The 26,568-nt window shown below is 48.3% G+C and overlaps 7 protein-coding genes across 7 annotated transcripts; 4 read left to right on the forward strand and 3 right to left on the reverse strand.

Annotated features, from left to right (window-relative positions):
* Nucleotides 1-1,231: 1,231 nt before the first annotated feature.
* On the forward strand, nt 1,232-2,280 carry N7466_003692 (uncharacterized protein; the record flags this gene model as incomplete). Its single annotated transcript, XM_057163089.1, has 2 exons — nt 1,232-1,841; nt 1,913-2,280. The coding sequence occupies 2 exons, from the start codon at nt 1,232-1,234 to the stop codon at nt 2,278-2,280; spliced, it is 978 nt and encodes a 325-aa protein (XP_057021770.1).
* Nucleotides 2,281-2,485: 205 nt separating this feature from the next.
* Nucleotides 2,486-5,742, reverse strand: N7466_003693 (DEAD/DEAH box helicase; the record flags this gene model as incomplete). The annotated part of the gene is made up of 9 exons (XM_057163090.1): nt 2,486-2,517; nt 2,582-2,696; nt 2,766-3,186; nt 3,245-3,691; nt 3,745-3,906; nt 3,959-4,130; nt 4,182-4,638; nt 4,686-4,868; nt 4,927-5,742. 9 exons carry the CDS (start codon nt 5,740-5,742, stop codon nt 2,486-2,488), a joined length of 2,805 nt encoding a protein of 934 aa, XP_057021771.1.
* A 4,212-nt stretch (nt 5,743-9,954) lies between these two features.
* On the forward strand, nt 9,955-15,194 carry N7466_003694 (DNA-binding E3 ubiquitin-protein ligase SNT2; the record flags this gene model as incomplete). The annotated part of the gene is made up of 2 exons (XM_057163091.1): nt 9,955-10,528; nt 10,645-15,194. 2 exons carry the CDS (start codon nt 9,955-9,957, stop codon nt 15,192-15,194), a joined length of 5,124 nt encoding a protein of 1,707 aa, XP_057021772.1.
* Nucleotides 15,195-16,369: 1,175 nt separating this feature from the next.
* N7466_003695 (NAD(P)H-quinone oxidoreductase) lies at nt 16,370-17,776 on the forward strand (the record flags this gene model as incomplete). Its single annotated transcript, XM_057163092.1, has 4 exons — nt 16,370-16,391; nt 16,601-16,870; nt 16,967-17,058; nt 17,150-17,776. 4 exons carry the CDS (start codon nt 16,370-16,372, stop codon nt 17,774-17,776), a joined length of 1,011 nt encoding a protein of 336 aa, XP_057021773.1.
* Nucleotides 17,777-19,944: 2,168 nt separating this feature from the next.
* pdeB (3',5'-cyclic-nucleotide phosphodiesterase PDE2) lies at nt 19,945-23,020 on the forward strand (the record flags this gene model as incomplete). Its single annotated transcript, XM_057163093.1, has 2 exons — nt 19,945-20,125; nt 20,217-23,020. 2 exons carry the CDS (start codon nt 19,945-19,947, stop codon nt 23,018-23,020), a joined length of 2,985 nt encoding a protein of 994 aa, XP_057021774.1.
* Nucleotides 23,021-23,925: 905 nt separating this feature from the next.
* On the reverse strand, nt 23,926-24,702 carry N7466_003697 (Rdx family protein; the record flags this gene model as incomplete). Its single annotated transcript, XM_057163094.1, has 3 exons — nt 23,926-24,104; nt 24,237-24,417; nt 24,532-24,702. The coding sequence occupies 3 exons, from the start codon at nt 24,700-24,702 to the stop codon at nt 23,926-23,928; spliced, it is 531 nt and encodes a 176-aa protein (XP_057021775.1).
* A 1,083-nt stretch (nt 24,703-25,785) lies between these two features.
* N7466_003698 (guanine nucleotide-binding protein subunit gamma) lies at nt 25,786-26,217 on the reverse strand (the record flags this gene model as incomplete). The annotated part of the gene is made up of 3 exons (XM_057163095.1): nt 25,786-25,851; nt 25,920-25,977; nt 26,066-26,217. 3 exons carry the CDS (start codon nt 26,215-26,217, stop codon nt 25,786-25,788), a joined length of 276 nt encoding a protein of 91 aa, XP_057021776.1.
* Between the last annotated feature and the right edge of the window lie 351 nt (nt 26,218-26,568).

Below are 26,568 nucleotides of genomic sequence, written 5' to 3' on the forward strand. Positions count from 1 at the left end.
CCGAGTTTGGTAAATCTAGTCGGGAGATTCAATCGGAAGGTAGTATGCGTTCTAGCTACTAGACCGACTTCATGCGGATGTGGTTCTGGAGGTTGGAGTTGAGCTCAATATACATGTGGAGATAACAAGAGTTCATGAGCTCCGTTGCCTGGATCGGCCCGTTTTGGGGGCTGGAGAGCCTCCAGCCACTGTGGCAACACCATCTCCGTACCTTATTAGGTTATGAAGTACGTACTCTTATCTAATTTTGAAAGGATGGTTTTATTCACAGTTCAAGATTAATTTACTATACTATTTAAAATTATTGAATCTCATCCGATACTCTGTCATTCTTCTATGTGATCCAAACAAAGATTATTTGCTTACTGCATGTCATGACTACTCACCACTACATAATACTCAGTACTCCGTACATCCGAGATCACCATTTGACCATGTACAAATATATGTAGTCCAGATGTCAGAATATACCCATATCCCTATTAACATTTGAAACTTTTCGCTGACTATAATTTGACAGCTCAAAAGAAAAAATCCTCTGAGCTTCATCGGCTTTCCAAATACACATGCAATCAATTCATGACCGGCAAATCTCAAAGTACATACTACTAGTATGTATACTACACACATAGTACATTTTACCCCTCCCGCCCGATCATAACAAATGCCATCAAAAGCGGGAACTAGCAAGCCCGAATGTGATAGAGGACTCGGAGTTGCTGACATGGACGAATCAAAAAGCAGCATAGGCTTTGCTCTAACAAATCTTCTCCTGCAGAGAAAAAAAATTGCCCCTGGTTCCTGGATGATTCTGCAACCTGCTAGTGCGGGGCTGTGGTTACATCGAGTCACAAGGATGCTATCGCACGTCCTATCAATGTGAGTGAAACAAGCATGAGCCCATCATCTGGATCGGTCTTGTGTTATCCTTTCTAGACAGCGATCGGCAACGTGTGGAATGTTATGATTCTGAGTGGCATATCCGTCCCTGCCCTGCATGGCTGACCATCCCACCCATATACCTGCTAGGTATCGATCTGGATGGCCCCGTGGGTATGGTGGATGAGTGATCACGTTGAATCGGGAGATTTAAAAAACCTATTGGGCCTCCTGAAAAGCCACAAATTTCCCAGTGGTTTGTCTTATTTATTCCATTCTGGCCCAAACCCTCGTCTGTCATCTCTGTGCCTTCGGAGATTCAAGATACAGCACCAAAACCCAAACAATCACCATGGGCCTGATCAATCAAAGCGTAATGCGGGCTGTACTGAGCAGTCTTCTGCTCCGACCAGTACTCGGAGTCCCAAATCTGTCTCAGATCTTCGGGCGAGATGCCGCATCAACTACTACCGCAGCCGCCAACGCAGCAACAACCTGTAACGGCCGAACGGAGTACTGTACGCGCCCCTACTCGAACATCACATTCATAGGCTCGCACGACTCAGCCTTTGTCGGATCTCTCCCTCAGCAGAACCAGAACATCAACATCACTGCGCAGCTCGACATGGGTATTCGTTATCTGCAGGCGCAAACACACAAGTCGCTGCTCGACGACAGCGTCTTAGAGCTTTGCCACACGTCATGTCTGCTCGAGGACGCAGGATCACTTGAGGCATATCTTGCTACTATCAAGGGCTGGCTAGACGACAATCCCAACGAAGTGGTGACGGTCCTGCTGACGAACGGGGATTCGTTAGATATTTCTATCTTCGGGAGCACGTTTGTCAGCGCTGGGATTGATACTTATGCATTTGTGCCTTCTTCTGAGCCCTTGGCGTACGCCGACTGGCCTACGCTTGGCGATCTGATTGACAGCGGAAAGAGACTAGTTGCATTCCTCGGTATGTTCTTCTACTCTCTTTTCTTCTTGTTTTCGATAGAGGACAAGCAAGAGGCTAACATGTTTATCCAGACTACGGTGCCAATACAAGTAAAGTAGATTACATCCTCGATGAATTCGCTTACTATTTCGAAACACCATACGATGTCACAGACTCTACCTTTTCAAACTGCAGTATTGATCGACCTGCTGGCGTCTCCGCCTCGGGACGAATGTACCTCGTCAATCACTACCTAGACCTGGATATCTTTGGTATTGATATTCCAGCCCGCGAAGCAGCAGCTACCACGAACGCTGCGACGGGAGATGGTAGTCTGGGAGCTCAGGCAACGGAGTGTGAGGCGCTGTGGGATCACGTTCCGAATGTGATGTTGGCGGATTTTGTGGACAAGGGGCAGGTCATTGAAGCACAGAACGACTTAAATGGGTTTACCTCGTAAATAGAGAACAGTATAGCAAATCAGTTGATACCAATTACGATCACAATAAGATTTGTTTCAAAGTCATACGCTGTCATGTACATATGTAATTGGAATCAATGCTTGAATGCATATGCTCAGTATTAGACATCATGTGTCTACTAGTATGTTTGGGAAATGTTACACCAAGGCCCCTCACGGGGGCATAGAGACCGGACAGGAGGGCTCAGGCATCTACCTCTACCTGAATTTCGCGTTCTAAATCCAACCGCACTGTCAGCAAACCGATTTCAAGACACGTGTAGAAATCCAGAGCACCTACCCCAGATCTTATTTGCAGAAGCAACAATAGTCTCGGCCTTTGCTAATAACTTTGCAGCATATCGCTCTGCCTCCGTCGGATAGAGCTGGTTTTTCTGGGTTTTGCGTGCGTTGACCTAGATAAGAAATCTTAGTTAACGTTTCCATTAAATCATCGTGGATGGAAGAGTAATTATTATCCATACCATCATAAGCACAGGCACTAGGTCTTTCGGATCAGCCTCGGCCAAGGCACGCAGATTCCGAAACCCATTCTCCCTTAGTAACCTTGCAGTCCAACTCTGAACAAAAGTCACCTGCGCCATCTCAAGTAGGTCAGCGCGAGCACCCGCCTCGAGTCGATCGCGCATGTGATCCAGCACAGCGGCTAGCATGCCCCAGTTCATGCGCTGACAAAATTTGACAATTCCAGCCGCAAACCCATGGCACTGCTGTGCTAGTGTTTGGACAGTACCACGGGGAATGTGATAGCGCTGGGCAATGGTTGCCAAAGGAACTTCATTGCTCAAATCGCGAAGCTGGAAAGCCGTATACGCCCGTCTGTAAATGCGAGCTTTCTGGATCTGTTCGGGCGTTAATTCTTTCAATGATGCGCCGGATTGGGCCCTTTTTCCATGTTAGTGCTTTATTTGTGGGCAGCAATGATAAGGGAAATAATACTCACATGGTATTTACAAAGCCCGGCTGAACACCGACGTATTGTAATGCACGAATACCGCTGTCGTCCAATTGATCGAGTTTATCGCGAAATATCGGCCAATCGATCGGTGTATTCATGGCCACCTGTAGTGGAGTGAACATGTAGAAAATGTGCATATCGCCATCCATCACAAAAGCTTGAAGAGCTTTCTTGAGCTCTTCGTAAACGAAAAGACCATCTTCGGGGGCGAATGCCGAGGCGACGACGGCTTGGCCTATGAGAGTCGCGCCATATGCTTCGTCTTCCGTCAAAAGCAAGAGCTCTTCATCCACCAATTCTTTCAGGGCGGAGTTCATGATGCTATATGCAAGTTTTTTGTCAAGTGTACGATATAGAAGCGTACATCGTACGTACTCCTTGATCGCCTCTAATCCGGACACCAAGCCCGTTGCGATGGCCTCTAGCAAAGCTCTGGAATCTGTTAGTTGACTTGAACATGACTTTTCTAGGTTATGAGGCTATACCTCTTCAGGCCTCTTTTTTCAGGCACAAGAGAACTCTCTATGGCAGGCATGTCAGAATCCAATAGATCACACACGGCTTCCAGATCAGCCTTGACACATATCAGGTATGTCTCGCCAGCATCGTCTTTGCCTTTGCGACCAGCCCGTCCGCACATTTGCCGCCTTTATATAATATTAGTCTCAAATTTGATTCCATGGGGCGTATGAAACTTACAGCATAGCGGGGCCGACCAATTCTCGACCCATACGGGCTCCATTGATAATGACCCTCCGCGCAGGAAGGTTTACTCCCGCAGCAAGACTACATGTGGCGATAAGTACCTTAAGTACACCTGAGTCATAGGCCGCTGCGATCAGCTCTCGTTCTTCGGTTGTCATCCCGGCATCTAGAAGGCATTAGTTTTTCGGTTATAAATTCCATGGGCATGTAGACACACGATGAAAGCCTGTTCCCTTGACGACTGTCTGTTCGAGAACAGGGTCCAAGCCACATGTGAGGCTCCTGAGATCGGCAAGTAAATCAAAGCGGCGATTCAGCTCTTCTTTATCTTGCGTATGCGGCATAGCTTCACCGATCGTTGCAGCATTAATCTGGCATGCATTGCGACTTCCACAAAATACCAAAGCTCCATAGCCTGCCGCAGCAGTTTCCACTGCCAATGCTACCATAGCATTGGTCGCGGCATTTCCAAGCTCTTTGTATGTTGAGGGTTCGATGATTCTGAGGGGCGGTACTGACGTCGAAACCAGCTTAGTGGCTGTCTGTAACAATTGTCGGGATGTTGTGGCGGGATAAATCGCATTTTCATACACCATATATTCGTCAATGGGGACCGGTCGGTAATTTGAGATAAAAAACCTCGCATTCATCCAATCGGCCAACATCTCGGTATTCTGATCACGTTAGCGTAATTCTCATTGATAGAAGTCAATGGACAAACCGAAAGCGTGGCACTCATTCCAACGATCTGAATGTCTTGCTGTAGCAAAAGCAACTTTGTGACCATAAGCTCTAACAAGTATCCACGATGTTCATCGTCAAGCATGTGCAGTTCGTCAAGCACAACAACACCTAGATTTCCAATACTGCACTCCTCGATGGCGGTATTGATTAATGAGTTTGCCTGTGTAGTCTTTGTGTCAGAAAATCTTTCTGCAGTCATACAAAGACAGACGTCATACCTTCTCGATCGTGCAGATCGCAATGTCAGTGTCAGCCCAGGTAGTAGTCGTTCGACTCCCACCAAAGAATCCAGTCACACGGATTTGTTTCTGTAGCTTCTTCCATCGTCTGTGAGGGTAGGTCGAAGTTTCATTATCGTCCTCATCGTCCGGTACGTTTTTTCCCACACCATCAACAATGCGACGCATCCATTTCAGCTTTTCTTGAACCAAAGCCACATACGGCAGGACCAAAATGGCTTTGCGCGTAGGGTTTTCAATGATACGCTTCAACAGCAAGACGTCTGCCACCATGGATTTTCCTCCTCCAGTGGGAGCTGTGTAGACCAGGTGCCGCTCGCCGGAGAGTAGACCCTGGGCAAGCAGACACGAAGCCTGCCACGCATAGATAGATTTGACTCCCAACGCAGCAAAATTTGCGGTCAGGGCTGGGGGAAGCCCATACTTTGGATGGGTCAGTGAAAGAAAAGGATTCTGGCCAGACTTTGGCGCTGCAGTGGAAGCAGAAGCAGAAGCAGAAGTCTTCTGCTGCTCCTCTTCTGGGCCAGCTGTACCTGCGCCCGGGCCCGAGTGAATCTTGCTTGCCGTAAATCGGTTTGGAGGGGCCCCCAGCGACTCCAATGGGGTGGATTCCAGGATGTCCAATTCTTCATGTGGTTGGTGCAGAGGCACCGAAGATTTAGTAAGTTCGGATTTTGGCTTTGTTGGCTCATGCGCGTTAGCGGGCCTTTTATGACCTGCTAGTTGCGCTACATGGTATTGTTGTCGGCGCGCAACGTCCATCGAGGTCTCAACCCGGTGAGACTTGGTCGACATGATTCCGACGTCATGGGTCCCAAAGCTCGAGAGCCGATCATGGAAGAGTTTCAAAAGTGTTTTGATCGTGTGCAGTTTTTTTTTTATTTTCTATTCATCTTGCCTAGTGCCTTTGTTGTTTCTACTACGCGACTACCGCGTTTGGGTCGAGCCTCGACACCTGAGGCAACCAGATCTCTCGTCATCGATATGACATAAGCAATATTAGTCCCGGTTCCTGATCGGATGTAAGGTTCATCTGCGGGACGAATTAATTCTTATGCACGCAAAGAGACGTGGCGTGAGGGACTTCAATGAATTTCAAGTATGGTACATGATGCACGTATTTCTAGGTGCATGGAAAAAGCTGGCATAGCCAACAATTCACGTCGAGTTGAGTGTAGTGCGACCCTGTGCAGCTGGGTTGTCAGACGATCTCTCCGAATAGCGGCGGTCAAGCGCTACCTAGGTTTAGGTACATGCTAAATCTTAGGGTGAGCGAATCTACATAGGTGGTCAATATTCAAAAAGTGAGGCGATAGCAAGGTCAATTTTAGGCTACTATTAAGTACCAGGTATCATACAAAAAAAAATACAAAAACATCGCTATTTCAAAGTATTCTCATTGTGGCTGTTGCCTATATTCCAAGTTCCGAATCTGGAACATGGGAAATCGTGGTAGGATTGCGCATGCCTGAATGGCGGTCGGGTGGACCATAAAGAGTGCGTAATGATTTGGTGGCGAGTCCGACTTTTCATTTTCAACGGTACAAACTTCTTGAAAATGAACATTTTTGAAACATTTACTTGGTATTGTGTATAGTCAGTATTGCCTACTTTGTTTTTCTTGAACAGGGCGTAATCCTTCAAATGTTATCTGTATCTGCTGTAGGACAAGAAATCGCCATGTGTAGCTACCCAGGACCAACATTGAATTGATTGCATGTCAAGTGCCGAAACCGTTTGGGAACAGAACAGCCCTGGAGAGCACCAAATATTGAGTCCCCACAAAACTAGGAAATCAGAGCTCCTTTAGGCACTGGGTAAAAAGTCAACCTCCATAACATTTGCACATGAGATCGGCGCACTGGAATTTGGTTGATTGTGCTTGTCAGGAATGTGAGATATCCATGCCCAGGTGGGCATCCCGCAATCCGGGGCTACTCACGGAGTACTAGGTACATATGAGGATGTAGCGCTCAAGGATGTACCTAGAAAATTGACTTAAGTGCTAGTGGACTCAAGTGCTCCAGGGCTCTGATCCCAACATTTGAAGATTCATCGAGACATTTTGAAGACCCATGTGTACTGGTAGGATAATATATACCTACAGTATGTATGTAACTTTATCACGAGACCAGGTACATATGCATCAATGCATGTGAATACCTACTAGGTATCTCCAGGGCTATACATATATGTACTCGGAAATTTTGACTCGGAAAATCTGACAGGGGCAGCCTTAGAAATTGTACAACATTTGATCTCGGGAACAGAGAACCTTGGGACATCTGGAGATCGTGTGTTCAAGGACATCTGGAGTTAAGCAGTGTATTCAGTTGATAGTATGAGCACTTGAGTATATATGCAGTGATCCGAGGTCGGATGGCGATCACTTGAAATGTCAAACCTTGGAAATACAGTGAAAAGTAAACATTGGTAACATTTGAAGGTTCCCGATGAATACAATTAGTTTTCCAACAGTTCATGCAAATCAAGTAAAAAAAAAAAAAAAAACATGCCAACCTGGTTATTTGACATATAAATTGAAAGTGTGTAGGTTCAAGGGTTGGCACGTTCTGAGCATAGACCTAAGGTGGCGATGCGCAACAGCCGCCGGGAGCAAATCATCCTCGGCCAACTGCGGGCATCTCTCGGCTCCTTGAGTCGTCATTGGACCGGTAGAAGTTTAAATTACCTAGAGATTTGGAGGTTTTTTTTTTTTTTTTTTTTTTTTCTTTTCCTTTTTTCTTTTATTATTACAGTCACTGTACCATGTATACTATACCGTGTCTTTTTTGTTCGGGTCTAACAAACTTTCCCTTGCATTACTTTTCGGATGCAAAATGAATCCTGACGACTCATCGGCTGCGGTATGCAATATTGTCAAATAGTCTCTTTTTCGCCCCGGATTTCTGCTTACTGCACGCGCTGGGACCACATCATCTTGAAATGATGATCCCCCAATATAAAAGTCCGATTTTCATCCTGAAATCTATGATGCAAATGAAATTCCAAGGTCAGAATTTATCATAATTTGCAAATGGTTCGTTGAAGAGAATACGTGTTATTAAAGAACAATTAAAGAACGGTGAAAACGTGGTCGATTCCCACTTGCAATTACGGAAAAGGAAGGGAAAAAAAGGTGAAGTGTACCCAAAGTACGGTTTCCATACAGTAATCTTTCCACAGGGATCGTGGATGGAGTTGTGGAGTCCGGCTACTAGTGCCCTTTTCAATGTTTCCTCAACCACGCTACCTTTACCACAGACGCTTTCCGATATCATGAACTGTTTGAGGTCTCCCTATTAAACCAAATCTTGTTCGAAAATCCTCCCGGGAGGTTCCACTTCTGAGTCGATACGGGGGAAGTAACCTTTGCAAAGACAAAGTACCCTCGCACAACATGATTTCCCAAGTAGGAATCGACACAAGTTCGCTGTTTGAAGAGGCGTGCATCACTATTAACTAGTCTTTTTTGTGTGGGTGGTTTTTTTTTTTTTTCTTTTCCAGGACTTTTATTTCTCATCCTGCAAGATAAGTTGTAACTGGGCTATTATTTCCCATTATATTTCCCCCCTTCCCCCCTCCATCTATCTGTCCCATACGCGCCTTGGGTGCTGTACCGTGACAACATTCCTAATCGGCATTACAAGAGTTTCATCACTCTGGACCGTTGCCGGCCCAAATTTTTTTTTTAAATAGAGTAGGTCATCTCTCTTTTTATTTTATTTTATCATGCTCTCTCTCTCTCTCTCTCTCTCTCTCTCTCTCTCTTCTCTTTCTTCTTTCTTCCTGTATACTCATCTCATTTCCCTTGGATCTAGATAGAAATATAGAAATCGAAGCCCAGTAGAAAATAAAAAAGCTAGCAGTGCTAGATATGGGAGATCCGTCAAGATCAGCAGGGATCTCATCAAGGACCAATGATCAGTATTGGATTTTCTCTTGGAGTAATCGGATCGAGGAGTATTTTCCCTTGGTTCCAATCTGAGGATCCGTCATATTAACATATTGGGACTAGGGGCCACCACTCGGGTCGCTTTTTTCCTTTCCTCAACTTCCTCTTCTTCCTTCATCCTAGAGTGAAAAAGTATAGACGTTTTCTATAAAACTTGGGACATCTGGAAGATCCACAATTCCCCGTGAAGTTTTGGCGAGGTCTTTGTAAACTGGGCTTTCTTTTCTGTTTCCCCCGGGTGGCTGCGCGCTTGTTTTGTTTCGCACGGTTGCGCTTCTATTTCCCCTTCGCCCATTTCGCGCTTCCAGACCTTTCGCCTCTCGTCATTCTTCTTTCCTCTTTCCCCCTTCCACCTCTCCCAAGATTGAAACCTTTGGACAAAAAAAAACACACACTTTGCTTTCCTGTTTCCTGTTTCCTAAGTAATCTCTCCGGTATGTATCTTCAACTTTCCTTGGTCAATTTTTTGATTTTCTTCCAATTCTCGTGTGTTCCATGCAGCTTTTATAGCAAATCGTCCCGCGACTTAGTCCTGCTTTTTGCATCAAGTCAATCCCCTATCATTTGAAGATTTGGGCTGGAAAAACCACCTTGATATCTGCCCCATCCCGCCCTTCTTCCTTTTCTCAACCCCTGCAGTCAATCATCAGATCTGACACGATCCACTTCTTTTTCTTCCCTTCCTTTTTTTCCCATCTCTCTTTCCCCCCATTCTCCAATATTTTCCTCGTGTTCCAACTTCGTGTTCAACCCCTTTCGGCACTGCTCCATATCATTTGTCCACTTGCCAATTTTCCCACTTTACCCGTTCCTGTGAGATTTTCGCCCCCCGCGGGTCCTAGTGTTTCCACCTTACCAAACCCACACACTATCCACGTACATGCTTCGCGCCACTTGTTGTTCCTTGTGACTTTTTCTCTAACTGACAACCCACCCAGCATTTCTCCATTTCTACCTATATTGGGCTCACCCCCCATCTACTATCCCAGGGCTTGTTGCCCCTCAGGATTGTTTGTTGTATGCCTTCCTTGGATGACTAAGGGTCGCTCTTCATGACCACCACCAACTCCCCGGAGGAAGCGGCCGATCCGGCCAGCGTCTCCGCCGCGGCCCCTTATGGCACGCGATCGAGAGGTCGCAACGCTCCTCGGCCTAACTATGCAGAAGATCGGGAGATCGAAGTGGAGTATGAACCTTCACTTCCAAAGAATGCAAAGCGCACCAGTGCCGTGGGCTCAAATAACATCGTCAACGGCGCCAAACCAGACGCTGAAAAAGCTTCACCCACCCAACCACGCAAGACCCTGCCAAATGGCACCGCGACTAACGGCAATGCCACCCCCAATGCCACCAGTGCCAATGCAATCCCCAAGGAGTCAATTCCAGGTACTTCGTCATTTTCTTCAAGACCAGAGGAGAATGGATCTGCATTGAGGAAGCGGAAGCAACCCGCGAGCACTCCCAATTCGGCTTCCATTGGCAATCCTGCCAAAAAGATCTTCACAACCGCCCCTGGAGATTTTGATGGCGCCTATATTACCAATATGGTCAGCTTCGAATCATCTACACCATATCTCAAAGACGGTCAAATAAAAGCAGATGATGGTACCACATTTGCTGTTAATGGTCCGTTTCCCCTAATTTTTTTCTTTCTTTTTTATTATTTTTTCCCTCGTGTAATTCATTGAAATCATTTTTATTCCGAGTGAAGTATGAGACTAGGAATCACTAACATCGTTCAGATCATGTCTATTTGATCTGTGAACCCCCGGGCGAGCCCTACTATTTGGCTCGCATCATGGAATTGTTGCCATCCAAAACCAAGGGCGATGGTGTTATTGAAGCGTTGAGAGTCAACTGGTACTATCGTCCCCGAGACATTCAACGACATAGCCCAGACACTCGATTTGTGTACGCGTCCATGCATTCAGATACCTGCCCGCTTTCTTCCCTGCGCGGTAAATGTGAAATTCGCCATGTTTCAGAAATTGACGACATTAATGCATACAAGAAGACTCGCGACTCTTTTTGGTATGACAAGATGTTTGACCGATATATCCACCGGTTGTACGATGTAATTCCGACAAAAGATGTGATAAACGTACCCGCAAATGTCAAGAAGGTCCTTGATGATCGTTGGAAGTTCATTTTGGTTGAGATGGGCAAAGGCAAGGAATTGACTGGCGCTGTTAAGACGTGCAAGCGATGTCGCCAGTTTGCGGCAAATTCCGAGTCTGTCGATTGTGCTGTGTGCCATTCAACTTATCACATGCACTGTGTGCGACCTGCATTGACCAAAAAACCAGCTCGAGGATTTGCCTGGGCCTGTGCCGCTTGCAGCCGTGCCCAAGAGCGCAAGCTTGAGGCGCGGAATACCCCACACATGAACGAGACGCGAGCAGAAGGCGAGGAGGAAGTCGTGGAGGAGGAGGAAGAGGAGCACCATGCCAATGGTGTCATAAACGGGACTGACGCCAGCACCCCAACTGCAGCGGAGGATTTTATGCCGAAGCCCGAAACAGCAGAACAGATGGCACAGGCGAAAATGTGGCCTTATCGCTATCTGGGAATTCATTGCCGAGTGGAGGATGCTCTGGACTACGATGATCGAATTTATCCCCGTGCAAGTTCGCGCCTTGGACCGCGACACCAAGCGATTGTCAACCTCTGGCCTGGCCGCACCGTCGAATATGTGAAACCTCCAGAGCTGAAAAAGAAGGCCGTCAAGGTAGCGGGTGGACGAAGTGTCATGAAGCTTACCAAGGAATCTCAGGCGGCGCTGGATGCTGCGAAAATCGACCGTGCCACCCGACCAAAGTGGGTTCAAGATGAGCCCCCAGGATATATCGCACGCGGTGAAGATGAGCCTGTGACCGTTAATGGAAAGCAAGTTCGTACTGCCGAAATGTTATTCAAAATGCCGACAGCAGATCAATTTTCTTCCCGCGGCGAAGACGATGCACCAGGCGCCCATCTAAGCGACGCGGACAGGGAAAAGTTCATTGACGATTACATGCGTCAGGCGAAGGAGCTGGCTCCTGAACTCGGAGTGGAGAAGTATTCCACCAACTTTTTGGATAAAGCTTTGGAACTTCTGTATTCTGAGAGCTTCAACGTGGAGACAGCTCTTGCAAAGCTGAAGAAAGTTAACAAATACAAGGATCTCAATGAGCCTCAGCTAAAACCGGAGGAGTTGAAGCTATTCGAACAAGGTGTCGCCAAATACGGATCTGAATGGCGCAACATCGCAAAGCATGTCAAAACAGTCCACATTTTCCACATTGTACGATTCTATTACATGTGGAAGAAGACTCCTCGCGGAAGACAGATTTGGGGTAGCTACGAAGGGAGGCGCGGGAAAAAGGAGGTTCGACGACAGAGCGTTATCTCATCAAAGTTAGTTGACGATGTCGCCGATGACCATGACGACTCTGCATTCGACAACGAAAAAGCAGTGGTCCAGAAGAAGGGGTTCCAGTGCAAGTTCTGCTCGACACGTCATTCTCGACAATGGCGGCGCGCCCCTCTTGTGCCGCCTGGAACTGTTGTTCCCTCCGACCCTTCGGCGAAGAAGGACAAAGGACCCTTGCTGACCGTCGCTCTCTGCCTCCGATGCGCCCTTCTGTGGCGAAAGTACAGCATCCAATACGAGGATGTCGACGAACTTGGCAAGAGAATTGCGACCAGTGGCAACAAGTCATGGAGACGACGCATTGACGAAGAATTACTGGCTCAGCTAATTTTAGCTACCGAAACCCCGTTCACTATCAACAGTACCACTGCTGCTACCGCAACCTCGATGGGTATCGCCGTGGATAGTAATCCGCAATTACAGCATGAGAGCAAGCTGGATCTTTCCAAGAAGAAGCCAATCCGTCCTGATGTACCAACACCTGCAACCTCTACAGCAACATCATCTGTAGAGCCAATGCCGCCAAAGAAGAAGCCGGTTGTCGAGAAGGTTTCTGAAGGTCCACCAATTGTCCCCGATCCGCCCAGAGCCAAGACTCTCCCATGCGCTGTTTGCAACAAGGTTGAGCCCACTGGGGAGGAGCATGTTTCTTGCCGTGATTGCCGCTTGACTGTTCACCGTAACTGCTATGGAGTGCAAGGCACCTGGGCCGGTAATAAGTGGCTTTGCGACATGTGCTCTAACGACCGCAGTCCTTCGATCTCAACGACCTATGAATGTGTGCTGTGTCCCGTATCCTGGACAGAACATGAACTCATGGAAACCACCAAGAACACCAGCCGCAAGAAGTCAGACCGCGACAAGGAGAAAGAAAGACTGGAGAAAGAAATGGTCGTGGAAGCTATCAAGTTGTATCGTCAGCGACAGGAAGCAGTTGGAAAACCTACCGGGCCTCGTGAACCCTTGAAACGCACGGCTGGCAACAACTGGGCTCACGTTTTATGTTCATTGTTGACCCCGGAGGTCAAGTTTGGGGATGCTAGAGAACTGGAGCCTGCTGAGGGCTTTGGTTCTATCCCTAAGGACCGATGGCGGCAGGTGTGCAAGATTTGCAAGTCTTCAAAGGGCGCTTGCATTCCATGTCACTCCTCTGGATGTCATGCTCATTTCCACGTCGGTTGTGCCTTCCAAGCGCAATACCGATTTGGTCTTGATGTCGCACCCGTAAAAGGCTCACGGAAAGACAGCCCCCAAACCATTCGTCTTGGCGGTGAGCTTGGTGTAGCTACCCCGGTTGTCTACTGTCCTAGCCACACCGCGCCTTCTACCCTCCACGACCTCGGCGAAATGACCGGACAGAATAGTCTCAATGCTCTCCAGTTGTTTGCTCAAACATACAAGCAGGCAGATCTCACGCTCACCGGTACATCTAGAAAGGCAGCATACGTCCAGCAATCGGTTGCCGTTCCACATCATTCTGCAGTAAACGCTGCCTCGCGACGAGCTTCTACGAGCAATGGGCTGCCGCCAACCCCCAGGGATACCCACAAGCCACAGCCGACGCCAACTGAGCCTGGGCCCGATGACATGGATATTGACACGGAGGAACGGCCAGCTCCACGTCCGATTTCTGGGATTGCGACTGCAGCAACCGCACGCAAATGTGTTCGCTGTGCAAGTGACTTCAGTCCCAGATGGTGGCCGAGTGTACGACACCCAACCCACCGAGGAACTTTGGCGAACGGAGTGGGAGCAAACCCGAGCTTCCAAATTTTTGCACATGGATCTCCGTTCCCGCACGTCAATGGAGATGCTGGAGAGTCTACATATGAATGCCATAAATGCCATTTGAAGAACCCCACGCCAGCAGAACCTGTGCCCGAACCCCGGCCTTCGCCTTATCCTCCAGTCCAGGCTCCGGCTCCGGCTCCGGCTCCGGCTCCAGTACCACCTCCAGCTCCGGCACCAGCTCAAACACAGCCTGCGCCTCCACCTCAACAACGTCCTATGCTTCCGATGGGCGCCCCCCACCCTCACCAATTTGTGCAGCACAATCATCCACCTCCTCCAGCTAGTGTTCTCGGACGGCCTCATCCCCCTGCTCACTCCCACTCGCACGGTGCTATCCCAGGATACCCGCCGCGATATGAGCAGCGACCGCCACCAAACGATCCGAATTTGCGCAATGGCATGTCGCCTCGTGCTTATTCTGCTGTGCCTCAGCCTCCACCCCCACATCATCTGGGGAGCTATTCTCCTGCCCATCCTGCCCATCCTGCCCATCCTTCCCACCCTTCCCATTCTCCCCATCCTTCCCACCCTGCCCATCCAGCTCACCCTGCTCATCCTGCTCATCCCGCTCATCCTCCTCATCCTCCTCATCCTGCTCACCCCGTTCGTCCTGCTCATCCCTCAAACCATCATCCTCCGGTCCCTTCTCCATCACACTACCCGCATCCTGGTCCCCCCGGGCCTCCATCACAACAATATTCGACTCATCAGAGTCCATATGGACCGATGCCAGCGCGCTCCCCGCACATGTCACAGCCTCCTCCACGATCATACGCAGCAGCCTCTGCATCCCCGCCTATTGTGCAGGCGACGATCAATCGATCGCCACAAACCTCATTGAGTGCGCTGAATGGTGGTCCGCCGCCACGCATGTACTCTGTCGATCGTGGCTTAGGTGCACCGTCTCACTCGCCACCCGTTGCTCAGGCCCGTCTTGACCCGCGCGGACCTACGCCGCCTATTCGACCGGAGAACACACCCCCGTCTCACATGGGACCTACCAGTGCCAGTCGACACCCAGGAGTGAACGGCACAAGCGCTGGTTCGGGTGCAAGTGCAAGTCCATCACTCAAGAATCTCCTTTCTTGATCGCGGACCTCATCATGCTTTCTTCTTCCTCTTTAATGATTCCGGGGCCGAGGTTCCCTAATTGTATGATAGCTATGCCTTTCTTTTCTTCCAGTTTCTCTTCACTATTTTCTTTTTTTGCATATGCGCGGTCTAGGAATGAACACTTATTTGGGGTGTTTTCCCTCTCTTCTGCATGTTTCCAATCCATGTTCCCCAATGGTTGGGTTGGGTGCCATATTTAGGCTGTTTGTTGTTATGACTTCCTACCGTTTGTCCTCTTCAATTTTTTTTTTCTTTTACCTCTTCATCTTTCTATGCCTCTATTTCTTTCTGTCATCTCGGCGTCTCGATTACGGAAAAAGCTGCGGAGTCGAATGCTTACGCACCATGGAAGGAATCGTATCAATGGATTGCATGGAGTGGGCTGGGCTTATGATGATTTACATTCCCCCTTTGTTCATGGTTAGAAGAATTGACTGTATTGTTTCTCTGTCAGTCTATAATTGCGAGTTACTAGTAGCTTCCAACATTGAAGACTTCACTATCATAATTAAGACAATTCCATGATACAGTAGGGTATCCAGGAAGTTGACAGTCTTTGTTCACAAGTAGAAGAATGTTTACATTCTGTACTAGTATGTTCTAGATTCCCCTCACCTCTCTCCAACTTCATGCTCTAGTAGATCCTTCCACTTTTGGATCGAGATACTCTGCTCAATTGCCGCTTGGTGTGCCTCCCTGGTCTATTCGAGTAACAAGATGGAGGTATGAATGCTGGTAGGGCCAAAGATACAGCAGGAAGATGTTGAATCATTGTCATATCATTCATAGCTGCTATGAACAATTCAACAGCTCCCAAGCCCTGGAGGTCGATGCCGATTAACCGTATCAATCACAATAGTGGAACAAGAATGCATAAGAAATAGCCTAATGGGTAATACGGGTGGATCATCTCCGCTGACAAATGCATGCTTAATCCACCGTATTCTGCAGACTGCAGACAATCAATTCTTACGTGTGAAAACGAAGGCTCCACAAGTCTTGAGCGGGGACAAGTATTACAAGGAAAAAAGAAGGAGAAAAAAAAAACCTACATCCCTAACTTCAACTTGACTTCCAAAATTCTTCTACTCCTTACACCTCACATCACATCACATCACATCAAACCATAATCCCATTCCAAGCTCCCCAAAATGTCGACAATGCGCGCGATCGGTACGTACCCGTGCCCCACTTCAACCCCTCCCTCATCTACATCTTACACATGGTGAGAGACCAAAAAAAAAAAGAGTCTCGATTTGGCTTGAATTCAATTCGGAACAGGCGGTTGAACATGGTCATGCCATTTATCCAACGGCGATCCAAATCCCAATGAAGCTATCATCGCCGCGATGGACAAATTTACGCTAACGCACGTATACTAGGTGTGAAAGGCGGCAAGGGCCCCGCCACCGCTCTCTTCGTAGATGAAATCGCCAAGCCGGTCCCTGAGGCCGGGCAGGCGCTTATCAAGGTGAAGGCATTTGGATTGAACCGGATGGACTTGTTGCAGCGTGAGGGACTGTATCCTCTTCCGCCGCAGGCCCCTGCTACCCTTGGTGTCGAGTTCTCGGGAGTCGTGGAGGGGCTTGAGGTTGGGGGTAAAGCTTGTGATTTTAAGATTGGGGATGAGGTCTTTGGACTTGCTTATGGAGGTATGTGATTGTTGATTTTTCATATTTTTTTTAATCTTTGATTTCAGAATGCCAAGGAAGGATGGAATACTGATTATGGGTGGGGTGATATAATAGGTGCTTACGCGGAGTACATTGTTGTATCGACCAAGATGCTGGTTCACAAGCCAGCTCATCTGTCGTGGGAAGTGGCTGCCGGAATTCCCGAGGTATGTTTTCCAAGCTACAGATAATTTCCTACTATATCCCTACAATTCAAAGGTCAGATGTTTGGAAACCCCCTGCTTACGCTCCAAACAGACCTGGATCACTGCCACCCAAGCTCTCTTTCTGATTGGTGACTTCCAAGCGGGCCAATCAGTGCTGTGGCACGCCGGAGCTTCATCGGTTTCCATCTCGGGCATTCAGCTCGCCAAGGCCGAAGGGGCCAAGGCGATCTACGCCACAGCGGGATCTCAGGAGAAGATTGATTTCCTGGAGAAGGAGCTGGGAGTAACCAAGGCGTTCAACTACCGCACCGACGATTGGGCCGCGGAGATTCAAAAGGTCACGGGCGGCACCGGAGTGGACCTGACGGTGGACTTTATCGGCGCGACTTACTTCCAGGGCAACCTGGACGTGGCGGCGCGCGATGGTCGGGTCGTGTTGCTGGGGCTGATGGGAGGAGGTAAGCTGCCGGAGGGGGTGAACATTGCACCGTTGCTGTTTAAGCGGGTTCGGGTGGAGGGGTCTACGCTGCGTAGTCGGGATCTGCCATACCAGCAGAAGCTTCGGGACAGCTTGGTTGAGCATGCGCTGCCGAAATTCGAGGATGGAACGTTCAAGGTGTTTGTGGAGAAGGTGATGCCATTTGAAAAGATTGCGGAGGCGCATCAATTGCTGGAAAGCAATACGACCAAGGGAAAGATTATCTGTGTGTTTGAGTAAAAGCCACGATTTTCGTCTTATTCCGCTGTATTCCGCACGGAGGGAATGACTTATTTCCACAGAAAGTACTAGTACTGACGAAACGGGAGAAACATTGAATTACATACTAGTCTTTCGCTAAGAGATAAAAATGAACAAAGCATATGGATTTTGCCTCCATCCTGATCGACAATGAACGGTGGATTTCCCCCGCTTTGAAGCTTAAGACAAAAGGCAAAAAAAAAAAGAGGGAAAAGCTTGAAGAGATTCCAAGAGAACAGTACTAAGACGAGATTGGGCAAAATAGGGGAGTCAATGAGATCACAGGTCAGTGTGGCATGCATATTCCCCGGTGGAGATGACCCCACATGTAGAATTAGATTAAGTTGTACCGTTTCACACGTTGCATTTGCCCCCTATATGAGTGAAGAAGCCAATTATTCAACGTAGCTGGTGATTCGATCTGCAAGAACTTTTCTTAGTTTCTTAGCTTTTCTTAGTTTCTTACTTAGTTTCTTAGTTTCTTAGTAATTGTTTCGTAACCTTGGAACCTGTAACTACTTGTAACTACTCGGTACTGCGTATTGAGGTTAAATTGGCAGGCGGTCAAGGTTCAGCTGACTTCAAATGCTAGAAGATCCCCACTTGCTACACCAATCATCTTTTCTCCTGTCTCGAGTATCATCACTGGTGACTGGCCTGTTTAGTGATGATTTGGGAGTCCAATTGAAGTCGCAGTGTGTCTTTTGCTCTCGGATCAATCTGCATTTAATTTGATGATACGAATGGCTGGTTGGGAAGCTCATTCCAAAGAGGCCTGGAAAGAGGACATAGTGTCACCTGTTACAAGTGCCAGAACTTCCAAGGTTCTTTCCGTGGGTATGCTTGATTTGAATATTCAAATGTTTGGATAATCTTAGTTCATTCAGTGCATAAGTCAAATGCATCCACAGATATACTTTTTCAGCTGAATATGGACCTTTTTTTTTCTTTTTCTTTTTCAAGTTACTAGTATATGGTCTAATCTCCCCCGACGGACTCCCCGGAGCCTCGAATGAGATCCTGCAAGGTCACTCTAACCAATCAGAGAAAAGGAAGATCCCGGAGACTTTTGCTGAGGTAAGAAGTGGGCCTTCTAGAAAGAACAGAAAAGGGAAAGGAAATAAAAGGGGAAAAAAAAGGGAAAAAAAAAAGAAAGAAAAAAGAAAAAAAGAGAGAGAAAGAAAGAGGCGTCACGGGATCCACCGTAGGCAGTGATCGAGGCTCTTTGTGAAAGAGATTAAACGAGAAAGGATCAAGTCGACAGTATAGAGAATAGAGAAGAGGATTTCCAAGGTAAAAAAGAAAGTACCAAACGAAGATCCCGTGTCACATTTTCTCTTTTTTTCCCTTTTTTCCCTTTTTTCCCACTTCCCACTTTTAAGGAAAAAGAAGACCCCGTTCCTTCTGGAAGGAAAAGAAGGAAAAGAAAAAAAAAAGCCCCAAAGCCCAGAATCCATTACACCATAATTCCCCATCTTCCCTTTGATCCACTTGAAACACATCATGTCGTCTTAATTCATTTCTCTTTTTTTTTCCCTTTTTCTCTCTCCCCTATATTACTCTACGAACCCTTCAACTCACGTGGCGTCCAATTTCCTACCTTTCACCCCCGGCCCTGAACGACGCGCGCAAGACGTTGGGGGTTTGTCTCGGAACGTGCAGTCCGCCAACGCGACTCGGCATTGCTGCAGGACACAACTGCATTGTTCGCTTTCTAGAGCCCTTCTAGTCGTCTTCTAGTCGTTCTTTCTTAACGGGGCTTAACTCTCCTGCGTCGCTACCTATCCCGGCTTCTCGACTTCGTTTCTTTCCCTCTTTCGCCGCTCGTTCTTTCCTCTCTTCTCGTCCAACACCAACCCCCCTCTTCCACATCTTTCCCTGAGACCCCGACGATCCATATCCGTGATCCTTCAACCGCTGATTTCCTATCACACATCTGCCATTTCTTTGATTGAACCTTTTCGTCTCAACTACTATCCTATCTCTATTCGCTCTCTCTCTCTCTCTCTCTCTCTCTCTTTCCACCTCCCCCCGCCCGGTGAGCCATATGCAAACCAGGCCAGGTTGGATTTCTTCACTTTCCCTTTCCCTTATTTTTTGGTTGCGCTCCTGTGACGCTGGTGGCCTCCCCGGTTCTCTGTAACATCATGGTGGACCGTGTGGAATGCTCGGGCGTTTATATTGACGATCGGGTTCGGTCGGAGCGATGGGTGCGCCGCAACTCCATCGCAACTTCGACCGTGTCTGAAGCCTCGTCCTTTAATGTGCCCGAAGAACCCGAGGCCTTACAGGCCGATGTAGAACAACTATTAGATGTCTGCAAGAAGAGTACGTTCCCCCTGATGCCCTCCCCAAGAAAGAATTTCGCCCCAGGTCGCATGGGGGGGGCAAAAGAAATCCAACTAACATTTCCATCAAGTCTACCTTTGCCAGAGCGGATCCTCCTTTGCGACGAAATTGGCTGAACTCAGCGACCGTTCAGGCAGCGATTGCACCCCGATATTCGCTTTCTTTGGTATCGACTTTGGCGGCGACGAATTAAATCTTGCCCGAAGAAAGGCCAGTCGGGCCTCGTGGATGGATAATGGGCCCCCATCACCCGGTTCAATTCAACGTACCTTTACCTTTTCCTCCCACAACGACGAGGCCGCGGGCCTAGGACTACTCTCCGGTGTTTCCAACGATATCCAAGTCCAGGACGGTCCCAATTTGGTCGTCCCAGTCGCCATCCTTCGAGATTCGACCTCAGAGCCGGAAGCCCCATCAGACCCGACGAGTGAACCCCAACCGCGAAACCCTGTAACATTGGAACACAAGCAGATCGCTCGGTGCCTTGATGCCGGTGCTATCGACGTCCTCACCACCCCGCTCGACCGGTCTCGGATTCAAGGCTTGGTAGTACATGCTTATCGTACCCGTCGCGCAGCACAGAAGGACATGTCGCGATTTTTGGCCCGAAAGAAATTACGCAAGTTGTCTTGGGTAGGTGTACATGATGAGGAGCCTTATTCATACCTGCGAGAGGCCATGGTGGCGAAATTGATGAAGGGAATCTGTAACCCCGAGGAGATTGTCGATGAATTCCAGGAACGAGATCTCATTATCAAGCCGGAGAGAGCAATTTTCATCAAGGAGCAAATAGGCCAGTGGAACTTCTCCGCCCATGACTTTTCTGAAGATGAATTGGTTTATGCGGCGTGCAAAATGCTCCAACATGCCTTTAAACTCCCCGGATTGGAGCAGTGGTACTTGACACCGGGTGAACTTCAGACTTTCTTACTAGCATGCCGTGCAGCCTACAACTCCTTTGTTCTCTATCACAATTTCCGCCACGCCATTGATGTGTTACAATCGGTCTTTAATTTCCTGCTTCAGATCGGGGCTTTACCTCCCTACGGATCTACTGGTCCGCCTGTTGAAGACAAATCTCCGATTGCCACGTTACTCTCTCCTTTCGATTCTCTCACTCTACTCATCTCCGCTATTGGACACGACGTCGGCCACCCAGGTGTCAACAACTTTTTCCTTGTCAAACTTAACGCTCCTTTGGCACAACTATACAACGATAACTCCGTTCTCGAAGCATTCCATTGCGCAGCTTTCTCCCAAATTCTTCGTCGTCACTGGCCCGCTGCTTTCAAGGATAAGCAGCTCCGAAAGTTGCTCATCAGCTCCATTCTGGCGACTGACATGGGTGTTCACCAAAAGTTTATGCAGCGAATGGGCTCGCTACAGGAGAAATACTATGAGAGTGGCAAGTCCGTCGATCTCTGGAAACTTCAGGACGTTGAGATGTATAAGACTCTGGTTTGTGGTCTCTTGATCAAATGTGCCGATATCAGTAACGTCGCCCGACCCTGGCGTGTCGCTGAGAAATGGACTCAGATTCTGCAGGAGGAATTCGCCAACCAAGGCGAGATGGAGAAGGAAGTCGGCATGGAGACTGCCTTGTTTGGTGGGCCGCCGGAGTTGGGCAACATCTATAAGCTCGCCACAGGTCAGATTGGCTTCATGTCAATCTTCGCGCTCCCACTTTTCGAGGGCGTCTCCGACCTTTTGCCGCAACTGCAATTCACTGCGGATCATATTCGCGGCAACCAAGCCCAGTGGCAGGAGTTTGCCAATGCTGAGCTGCAGCAGCGGGGTCTATCGGTTGATGGTCCTGTCTCAGCGGCGGTCTCTCCTCGCTCCACAAGCCCCGTCCGACCAACCAACTCCAACGATACCGTAAGGGCCTTGGCAGAATCAGATGAAAGTCGAGAGGATCCTCCGTCGGGATCTTCAGAGGAGACGGTGTCGCAAGAAGCTTACAACGAGAACACCATCGAGCCAGTTGTTTCTCCTGATACTCCCGGCCCGCAGATTGAGATCACTGGAACTCCGATGGCCCTTGACATGTCGTCTCGAAAATCCTCCAATGCCATGCCGGATTACTCGTACTTCTCTCGCCCTGTCGCAGCGGCTCAATCACATCGGGCTTCCATTGGAGCCACTTATCAGCCTCCCGTTGCAGACACGAGTGATGCTTCAACAGATCCTGCGGTTCTAGCTGCCGTCTATTACGCCAACTCGCTGTCCAATCCCGGTACTGTTTCGCTACCCACCACCGAGCGTGACAACGTAGCCGAATCGGGTACCGAGCGACCCAGCAGTTCCCGCCAAGGCCCTTCAAGCTCCCAGCACCACGCCCACCACAGTTCCTCTGTTCGCACCTCTGGGCCGTCTAGCTCCAACCGCAATAGCTGTACACGTACCCAAAGCATCAGTGCCTACAGCAACAATATGACTCCTATCTCCCCCGCAACCAACGCTACTAGCTTTTTAGCAGTGGACAGTGGCGACGAGAGCAAGCAGCGCATCTCAGATGATAGTGCTCCCCAAAGCGATGCTGGTGGTCCAGATGATAGCAGCACCCGGCCTAGCACGTCGTATGCTTCAAACGTGGAAGACCTTGAACACAGCAATTATAGCCCCGGTCATAGCTCTGGGATCGCCCGATCGGAGGATGGCAAGGATTACCATGCTGCTCTTAATGGTACTCCGAGCCATACACAGTCTACTACGACCGGCGAAAGTATCAAGAACGAGCAATATGCTCAAGGAAACGGTGGCGAGCGGAATGGCAATGGGGCGCGCCGGCTTCCGAAGAAACGCAGTCGACTACGTCTTGCATTCTGGAAACGCCGCAATCACCATCAACAGGAAGTCCACGGCGAAAGCTAATTTCCGTTTCCTCCCCTCCTTAAATCCTGCTGGTCGTTTCTTCTGCTTCTACACTGTATTATGCGGTCATGGTTCCATGAACGGTGCATTCTTATTTTTGCTTTTTCACTTTTTGCTTTTGGTGAAGCGCGCTGATTTTCACGACTCTGCCATGGGAGTCCTCGGGTATATGCCGTTGTGATATATGAGTTGGCATATACCAGACTCCTTTGGTCTACTTTCCCTCCTTTCCCCTCCTATTCCTACGATCCAAATGATATCAATGATGGAATTGTTGGCACGATCACGTCGGGCCTCGGCTCCGATAAAAGATGGCGAATGCGATGGGCTTGTCTGAAATGCACAGTCACAGACAAAGCCCAGTGGATGTTTATATCGCACATTTTTTCGTTAAAATGATAGTGGACGACCGTACTATTTACGGATCCGGCGCTGGCGGCTTGTTTTCTCTTCCTCTACTTCCTTCATTTTCATTTTTTTTTTCTTGTTTCGGCTTTCGCCTCTTGGTACTTTGTACTTTGCATCGGGTCCCTGCTACCCGCTTCTCTATGTGATGATCATGGACATGCTCGACGTTTTGGATTTTTCTTTGTTTTTTTGTTTCTGGTTTGTTTGTTTGGAGGCTACAATTGGCTTTTGGGTGGTCATTTTAGAACTTGGATCCGGGGCTGGTGGCGTTGATTGTTCTGTCTTAGGACCTTTTACGCTTGTGGGATCTGAGATAAAAACCTGTATCTCTTATATCTTTTCCCAATACATGTCTATATTCTTACTGAATTTCCCTTATGCTCGTAGACTAATGCCGATCACTACAAATCTTATGTATGCAAGCCTCTGGTTATTTTCAAGGTCATAGAATATTTAATATTGCATTTTGTAAATTGAGGTACTGAAGATCTAGTACCTCATACGCAATCCTCACATACTTCCTTTTTCTCTCCCGCAACCTGCTTTTCCTTTTCTTCTTCCTTCTCTTCCTTCTTCTCCTCCTTCTCCGCTTGCTGCTTCAACGCCCGATCTGTATGTCCCAAATCTCTTTCCGGGGCAATAACATTCCTCACAAGAGATTTCAGAGCCTTGACCTCTGCAGAAAAAGAAGTAACCAGTTAGTATAGAACCTTGGAAATGAAACGTCCAGGCTTTTGTCTCGGAGTTTATGAAAATTTTCTGAACGACGTTGATAGATTTGTAGTCTCTAGATCATATCCAAACTTACCAGGAAATCCACCATCTCTCTTGCGATCCCAAAGAATAATTTCTTGAGTCTTGGCCTCACCTCCGCTGGCGCTTTCTGTCTCCGCATGCCAGATCGTCACGGTGAATACTCCACCTGTCATGGGGACGAGGGCGACTTCGCCTAGATCTGTGCCGAAGGTTGAGAGGAGTTCTTGGGCGAACTATATGATATGTATAAGTCAGTTCTCAAATATGACTTTAACCCATGGAATTCCATCAAACAGCCTGGCACGTTGCGTATGCAAAGTACTAAGCATGTATAACATGTCACCTACATAGGCAGCCCGTAGCATCCACCGACACTGAGTACAGAACTTGATAGAGATGCGTGGGAGATGAACATGTTCCAGGGATGTAAGTCCAGGCTCCGCGACAGGCTTGGCTACAGGCTTAGTCAATCCTGTAGTCACGATGTTACCAGCATTGGCCGACGTTGGTTCAGTCATGTTGAAGCTGGTATCAAAGTTGTGAAATCGGAGGCAGTTTGAGAGGGGTGATTGTGTTAGATATGTAACCGAAATAATCCAAGGTGTGAAGTCCGGAGAAACAGAGAAAATGGAAAAGGCGGATTGGTCAAGGCTCAATCTTTAGTTGGACTTGCTTCGTCAATGATTTACTGATGGTCAAGCGATGAATTTGGTGGTGGGGTGATGTCAGCGGGGATTGGCAATGGATTGCCTGATTCGGATGGGTTTGCGCTGCATCTCCCCGGGTCCTGACAGTAGACTAGGTTGTGAGGTCAGTTAACCCATGCAAAGGAATCTAGTAGCTTATATGACTATGAGGCTTAAATCCATTGAAAAAAGGCCTAGATAGAATTGAAGGTCGATTTTTTTTTTCTGGATTTGCAATATTCTTTTTCAAGACAGCACTTGAGGCTTCTAGAACTGTTACGAATGCACACTGGGAATTAGAACGGTATTGTATTGGTCATTGGATGCAAATCGAATCTATGATACACGAATGGCAACCGATTCTTGTCTTTTCAGACAAAGATGATTTTGAGTAACCCAGAAACATAGGAAATTGGCTTCAAAACAGAGGCGACAAAGGGGGAATGTTGCGGTAGAAGAGACGAAGTAGAAGTAGAAGTTGTGATAAAAAAAAGTCGAAAAAATGATAAGAAGAAGAAAGAGTAAAAGAGACAGGGCTACACAGGGCGAATCGTCACGCGCCGCTGTGGCCAGAGATGAAGTTAAGTAGCCAAGAAAGTAGCTGATGTGCCCGTAGGATCCCGGTGCAGTCGAAGTGGTCGTGCAAGGCCAGCAGACGATTTCTTCAGGAGAGCGTCACGGGTCCGCTGATCGACACCCAGTGATTAAGCGATCGCAACTTTTGAGATATTTTGCGAATCCAAAGAAGGGGGGAAGGTGGTGATTTGGGGTGAGAAAAAAAAAGGCGATCATCAGGAGGCGAGGCGGTAGATCCGGGGATTAAGAAGAGGTTGGGGGTGAGAAGAATGAAAGAATCAAGAGAGGAACAGGGAAAATCGTGTCGTGGCGATGAGAAGGATATCGTCATTAAGACCATTACATGACGGTGCAGCAGCCATTTCCTTGCTGCTGGGGAGCGTAAGGATCTTCCCGCTTCTCGACCTGGAGCAAGTGGAACGGTTAGCGATTTGCGCGTGTGCGCCCGGGGAAGAAAAAGCACGGTCGCATACCTGACCCCATACGGAGGGAACCATGAAGTCGCGGGTATTGTTGCAGTAGGCGATGAGACTAGAGGAACAAAGAAGGTATGTTAGAAGGGGAGGGGGTACTTGATTTGAGTGGTTCTGCTTGCGACAAAGGGGGTTTATCAACTCACGAGAGCGCGGCCTCGGACACCTTGACCCGTGGACGGTCCAGATCCTCCTTCAGACGGGCATTCAGCTCAGTCAATCGACGGTACTTCAAGTCGGCAACACTTTGCTTTTTGTTCTTGACATCACCCCCAGATCGCAGTTCGTAGGCGGCCATTGTGACGGCGTGTGGGATGGTGGATGGGAGGTAGGTTCGCGGTAGAAGAGAAAGGGGGGTTTTCGGATCAGAGGGGGTTGGACTTAGAAACCGGTAAACTGGGTACGGGGGGGGGCCAAGTGTCCACACAAGGGGGGTCCAGTAGGTAATTTGGTTGGATTTTTTTTTTAAGCGCTTTGCACTAGCATAACAAAGAAAAGGAAAGGAAAAGAGAGAATGAGTTAAGGAGGCTGCAGGACCAAAAGAAGGGATTGGAGGTCGTTAGAAATCGTTCAAAGAGGGATTTTCTCCGTTATTATTTTTTCTACTCTTTGTTAACTGGGGTCCGTGTGGCTTATTCATCCCGGTATA

The sequence above is a fragment of the Penicillium verhagenii genome, assembly GCF_028828195.1.
Source record: "Penicillium verhagenii strain IBT 33310 chromosome Unknown utg000005l_segment0_segment0, whole genome shotgun sequence".
Classification (NCBI taxonomy): domain Eukaryota; kingdom Fungi; phylum Ascomycota; class Eurotiomycetes; order Eurotiales; family Aspergillaceae; genus Penicillium; species Penicillium verhagenii.